Below are 6,655 nucleotides of genomic sequence, written 5' to 3'. Positions count from 1 at the left end.
TTCCGGATGGCCTCAAACCGGGAGCGTGTCATGACCATACTGTACAGTGGGGTCTGGTACAGGACGTCCCCACTCCAGTATTGCCTGACACTGGGTTTTTGGACTAGACCCATATGCAGCACGAGGCCCCAAAATGTCCTCATTTCGGCTGCACTGACCGGCGTCCAGCCACCGGGTCTAGCCAAAACTGAGCCTGGGTTTTGAGCGACGAACTGTTGGGCGTACAGATTCGTCTGCTCCACCATCAAATTCACCAGTGGGTTACTGAAAAAAAAACTAAAATAGTCAATTTCAGTAAACCCCACTGTGGGAATCTGGATTCCAGGATTGCCAGCGAAATCCGGAATCTCAGGCTCAAAGTCCACTGGGGGACACCAGCTAAGTTCATCGGCAGGGGTCTCCGGTGAACTTATTTGGTGGGCCGGGAAACCAGTACGAACCCCAGGGCGGCTCGTACTAGGGTGGGCCACAGGATCCCTAGCATGTGCGGCCCCTGGCTCCGCCTGGCGGCGTCTCCGCCGCCTTGGTGGCTCATCGTCATCCGATGATGATGAGGAGGATGCTGATGATAAGAGGAATGTGGGGTCATCCTCATCCTCACTGGGGCTCTCGGAGTCGGAGGCAATCTGGGCATATGCCTCCTCGGCCGAGAACACCCGGCGGGCCATGGGTGTGTGTGCGTGTAGGTGTGCGTGTGTGTAAAACTTTATTATATGTGCGTGTGTGTGGGGGCAACGGGTGTTCGCGTACTAAAAAAAGGAAAAAAGGGCAAGTGTTAGGAAAAAAAAAAAGTTGCTGATTAGCGGTACAACGCTGATCAGCGGTGGGGCAGGCGATGCGCTAACAGTGGACGGACGCTAAAAAGTGCCGACCAGTCAGCGAACGCAGAAAAAAAAGTGGTGGTGAGGGGGCTAGTGGTGGGGGGGGGGGGGTTGGGGGGAGTGGTGGGGGGATGGGTGGAGGGGGTGGGGGGGCTGGTGGTGGTGGGGGGCTGGTAGGGGGGGGCAAGTGGCAGGGGGGGGTCTGGGGTCTGATAGATGGATCAAAAAAAGTTTTGTGTAAAAGTTAAAAGTTTTTTTTTTTTTTTTTTTTTTCCTAACTAACTTTTCCCTTCTTTCCCTGCCTAACGATGCCTCTCCCTCACTGACCCTAACCTACCTGGGTGGCGATGGGTGCAGGAGGGTGATGGATGGCGATTAGGGGGACACAGGAGCTGGTGCTGGACGATGCTGCCGGGTGCTCGTGCAGAACAGGAAGAGGAGGGGAGAGAGGAGCGCAGGAAGTTTGAATCTCGCGCCTCTCTCCCCTGCACCAATCAGCACCCTGGACAGCAGTGTTCAGCACCAGGGCCAGCACCGCCTCCTCAAATCCTCGGACTGCGATTGGTGGTGTATAATTACGCCACCGATCGCAGTCTTTTTCCGGTTCATCGGGTCACCGGACACCCGAATGGACCGGAAACGCAGAAAACCGCAGGTCTGAATTGACCTGCGGTTTTCTGCGATCGCCGATACGGGGGGGTCAAATGACCCCCCCCTGCGTTGTTACGGGATGCCGGCTGAATGATTTCAGCCGAAATCCCGTTCCGATTAACCCCCGCGGCGCCGGAATGCCGATTTTAAGTCAGGACGTACCGGTACGCCCTTGGTCCTTAAGGACTCGGGAAATAGGGCGTACCGGTACGCCCTGTGTCCTTAAGGGGTTAATATGGATATGTCCTCTTTTTGGGACCAAAAAATATTGTCCGGCAGGGATTTTTATTTTATTTAAATGGTGAGGAATGTCTGGGGGGTGGGTCGGGCTCACTTAAACTTTATTTTAATGTATGCATGTGTTTATTTTTTATTTTTATTGTAACTGTGTACAGGAGGCCTGGGAGCAGTGCGTGTAGTGCTGCTAGCGTTGTTATTACTCACCGTTCCCTGGTCTACTGCTCCGGGTGCCACACTGTGCTGTGTTCTGAGAGTGTTCAGTGCAAGGATGTAATGTGCATACACACGTACTGTGATGTTAAGTCGAGCATGCTGGATCTCCAGAGTGCTGGCACTTTCTGGAACAGGAGAGGTAAGTTGTATTTGTTTATTTTTGTCTGATCTCAGGTCTGATTTATGAGATGTAGGAGGGTTGAGTAGGTGGGGGGATTATAGGGGCCATTACTTTGGGGTGTGACTGATGGAGGGGGAGTTGGGTTATAAAGGACATTGCTTTGAGATCTGCTCTGAAGTCTTTTTTTTTTAATCAGATCTGTTTATTTGGGGGTTTTTAACATACAAAAATGCAATAAATACAAAAAGTACACAAATTTACAAAAGGGTGGAGAAACATTTTTGTACATTTTGGTCTGATCTGAGGTCGGATTTAGGAGATGGAGGGGAAAGAATTATAGGGATCCACATGAATTTGGGGCTAATCTAGGGTCTTTTGGGGGGTCTGGTCTGGGGTTTGATACCTAAAGTCTGCATTGGGCCCCATCATTTTCTAGTTCTGTAGCTGCACCCTTTGGCACTTTTATTTTGGCAGTACATTATTTTCATGGGCAGCAGCACAGTATTGTTGAACGCTACAGGATGGCAGTTTTAAAGGTGCAGCTGGATAGGGGGTTCTTTCCTATAGAGGGTGGAGGATTGACTGCAGAAGCAATAAGTCAAGGCAGAGGTTTAACCTATTTTACTTGGCCATGATTTGTAACAGACCCCATCTACCATGTGCCATTTATTAATCTTGGTGTCTGTATATAGCAGAGGGGGTAGTGAAAACCTGGCCAAAGATGTCCATGCATGAGGATCTGAACTAGATGAAGAAGTAAAGGAAAGTGAACAACCCAAATCCGTGTGGACGTCACCAGTAAGTCACTGTTTAAAGGGTACTTTCACACTAGCGTTAAAGTTTTCCAGTATTGAGTTCCGTCATAGGGGCTCAATACCCGAAAAAAAACGCATCCGTTTGTCCTAATGCATTCTGAATGGAAAGCAATCCGTTCATCATGCATCAGGATGTCTTCCGTTCCATCCCTTTACGGTATTTGGCCGGAGAAAATACCACAGCAGGCTGCGGTTTTTTCTCCGGACAAAATTTCGGAACAATTGCCGGAATGCCGGATCCGGCATTAATTTCCATTGAATTGTATTAATGCCGGATCCGGTACCAAGTGTTCCGAAATTGCCTCATTGTATTAATGCCGGATCCGGTTTTCCGGTCTGTGCCTGCGCCGGGATATAGGAGGAGCTGGTTGCGCAGCTTCCTGTTTGTCTCTTTGCTCAACCTGCGAGGGAGAAGGCAGCACGCCATTGAAGGTGAGTATAACATTTGTTGATGTTGTTGTGAAACAATAGAAAAAAGAAATATAAGCAGCTCCTATGTACTTAGTTATAAGTGCAAAGGTGATGCTAGGAGTAGTTCCTAGCATCCACTATGTACTTATACTACCTGCAGTCCCTCTGCAAAAGTACATACGGACTGCAGATAGTCCTAGGTACTATTACTCCTAGCATCCACTATGCACTTATACTACCTGCAGTCCCTTTGTACTTTTGCATAGGGACTGCAGGTAGTATAAGTACATAGTGGATGCCAGGAGTAGTAGTCAGACATACAAGAATATGACTACCACTCCTTTTATAAATTTTTTAGAAAAAAATAAAAACCACATGTGGCAGACAACCCGCCAGCCGGTCACAGAACACGACCGCCTGTATGACAGCCCGCCCGCCTGACAGCCTGCCTGCCAAACAGCCTTCCGGCCTTGTTGATAGCCCGCCCGCCTTCATTATTTTTGCAAAAATGACAAATAAGTAATATTTTTGTGGGTCTGTTGTCTTGTGTAAAGGTCAAATATTATAATTTTTTTTTTTTCTATAGGCATATCTTCTTTAAGTGAGGCCGGGAGCTCTCCTCCTCGACAACAGACATGATACGGTAGGCCAAGTTGGATAGCATTCCCAACTGTAATATTGTGTCATTATTCTAATTATTTTTATTTAATTTCTCAGTCATCGTCTCTGGAGGAGATGCATCCCGGCCAAGAAAGGTCTACAGAGGAGGAAGTCGGGGGTGGAGGACAATGGTAGGTGTTTAATTTATATTTTTTTTCTCAAAAAAACATGTTATTGTATGTTCTTAAATTATCATTTTTTTTTTTGTATTTTACAGCCATCTCGTCTCGTTGCCTCTCACAGAGGTCGTCGAGCCTCTGCCAGAGGAAGTCGGGAGCACGCGGCGGTCGGGGTCGTGTGAGTGTTTTCAATCAAAGTAATTTAAAGAGTTTCAAACATTATGTTAATTTTTATCTTATTTTTTATTTTTTTGGATTCCTGAGTCTCCACCAGAATGGATTAGGTGGACGTCAGCAGTTTTTTTTATCGACAATGACCTCCTCATCCAGATGGTGGAGGAGCGCCCACCGTTGTGGGACCACACTGACCGCCGCCATGCAGACCACCAAGCAACCCGGCTCCTCTGGCACAAGATATGTGAGGCAATTGTGCCAAATTGAGAGGACCTCGGAGACAGGCAACAGGATCAGTGCCATAAGTATACAGTATTTCATTTGTAGATAGCATACATGTATGTTTTATTGCTCAGAAGTGGTTTACCGTCTAGTTGATGTGGGTCACTGCCACCGATAGTTTAACAACAAATTTATTTTTATTGTTGTTGTGGTTAGATCAATTAAGTAGTAAACCATTTTTTATGTAAAAAAATAAGGTATTTTAAAGACTAAACTTTATTTTAATTTTTTTGTTCCAGGGTCGACAATCATGGTTCGGTGGCGTTCTATTAGGGACCGCTACAAGAAGGACTTTAACGAGGAACTTCGTGCTCTAGGGCATATCGCTATACTGCCGCCTTGGGGTTCCTACGAAGAACCCTTGAGCTGCGAAGGTAAGATATTATGTTTATAGAGATTCTGAATTATGTTATCCAATCTATATGTATGGCCCAGGCAGACTGTCATTTGGCACTCTGTCTTGGACATCCACATAGTATTTTGTGGAGTAGAGATGAGCATAGCATGCTTAAGATTATACATATACATATTGTACATAGAAACTTTTCTGTGCACTAATAGAATGTATGGGCTCTATCTATGTACACTACTTGTATGTAATTTATTTGCAATGCAACTTCCTATGTAGCATCAGAAGTAGCTTTGTTCACCTCTATTCAGAGGTTCTCCACTGAAATACAATTGCTAATTGTGTTTTTTTTTTGCTTTACAGAACATCAAGCAGTACTCGAAGATCCCCAGGAGGCGGTCCCTGTTGAGTCGGCCACCGCGGGTCCCTCTCGTTCAGCTCAAGCAACTGGTCAGGACTTCAATGTTCCCCTACCTGTGCCCTCTCGCGACTCAACGATGGCCCGATTAGCCCCACTATTCGAGGCCCTCATGCGTCGCCAGAGGACAGGTAGGAGCTGTCAGGAGGACTACGAGGATCTCACAAGGCTCGTTTACAAGTCCTTGATGGGATTCACAAATAGAGTTGCCACTTTGGAGGATAATTTGCGGCGTCTTCAGGAGGGGGCGGTGTTGACATCGCAAATGAATCCTGTGCATTACTATTTGATATTGTTACTCCCCGTGATGGAACAGTTCACTCCTGACCAACAGTTTGAGGCCAGAAGACAAGTGGACTGCGTCTTGTGGCAAGTGCCACAACGCCCCACATCCCTTCCCCCTCACCAGCCCTATCCTCCATCCCACACATATCCCCTTTCCCAGCCGCCCCATCCACCTTTCCAGCCGCCCCATCCCAGTCCCAACCCCCCGAGCTATTTTCTCACCACTTTTCTCCCTCTCCTCCTCATTACTACAAGTATTTGTCGCTCCTTCAGCGTGGGGAGATTATGTTGACAAGCAGTAGTGTGTAGAAGAGAGGCCTGACATAATATCACAGTGCTGGAAGAGTGACACAAGTATTTGTCGCTCCTCCAGTATGTGGAGATCAATATATGCAACAAGACTCAATGTATGGTTTTAAAAAGAAGTTTATGAAACAAACTAATTTTACAAAACAGGTTTTGAAAAACAATACACACTACTGTATTCACCCACCAACATAATCACGCAACCAAACTGCATCAAGAATATATTCAAATTGACTTAATTTTTTATGAAAAAAATAAATTATAATAATTTAAATCATTTGGTCCTGCCAGTCCACTCTTCCTGCAGTGGAGCAGAAATATTCAGCAAAGGAGTCTCTCCTCCGGGAAACTGCTACAGTGGTCCTTGGTCCAAAACTTTCCATACTGGCCAACTCGCTATCTTCAGGAATCTCCTGGACATTTAGCGGTTCTTTTATGAGTAGGTAGTTGTGTAACACAACACATGCCTTTACTACCTCATCAACAGTTTCTATTTTCAGTTGAATTGGTTTGGTGAAAATCCACCATTTAGCTACCAGAATGCCAAATGTGCATTCCACCATTTTTCAAAACCCTAGTCAGGCGGTAGTTAAATACTCTTTTAATTAGATTGCCACACATCTGAAACGCCTCATCAATAACCAACACAAACGGCATGGGGGAGCATCAGTACCTGGTAGAGGTTGAGGTGGTGGAAAATCAAATTGTCTAATGTATACCCTTTGCCCCATGTCAGAATTTTTAAAGACCATGGAATCATTGGTTCGGCCATAAGCCCCAACATCGATTG

General features: G+C 46.3%; 1 protein-coding gene across 1 annotated transcript; it reads left to right on the top strand.

The window, feature by feature from the left end:
- The first annotated feature begins 3,856 nt into the window (after positions 1-3,856).
- LOC122921113 lies at positions 3,857-5,870 on the top strand. Its single transcript, XM_044271071.1, has 5 exons — positions 3,857-3,915; positions 4,005-4,063; positions 4,150-4,530; positions 4,747-4,881; positions 5,220-5,870. Exons 1-5 carry the CDS (start codon positions 3,908-3,910, stop codon positions 5,849-5,851), a joined length of 1,215 nt encoding a protein of 404 aa, XP_044127006.1. The 5' UTR covers positions 3,857-3,907; the 3' UTR covers positions 5,852-5,870.
- Positions 5,871-6,655: the final 785 nt, after the last annotated feature.

Source organism: Bufo gargarizans, chromosome 10 (assembly GCF_014858855.1).
Source record: "Bufo gargarizans isolate SCDJY-AF-19 chromosome 10, ASM1485885v1, whole genome shotgun sequence".
Taxonomy (NCBI): Eukaryota; Metazoa; Chordata; class Amphibia; order Anura; family Bufonidae; genus Bufo; species Bufo gargarizans.
Note: the sequence above shows the minus strand (reverse complement) of the source record. Positions and strands in the feature narration are given on the sequence as shown.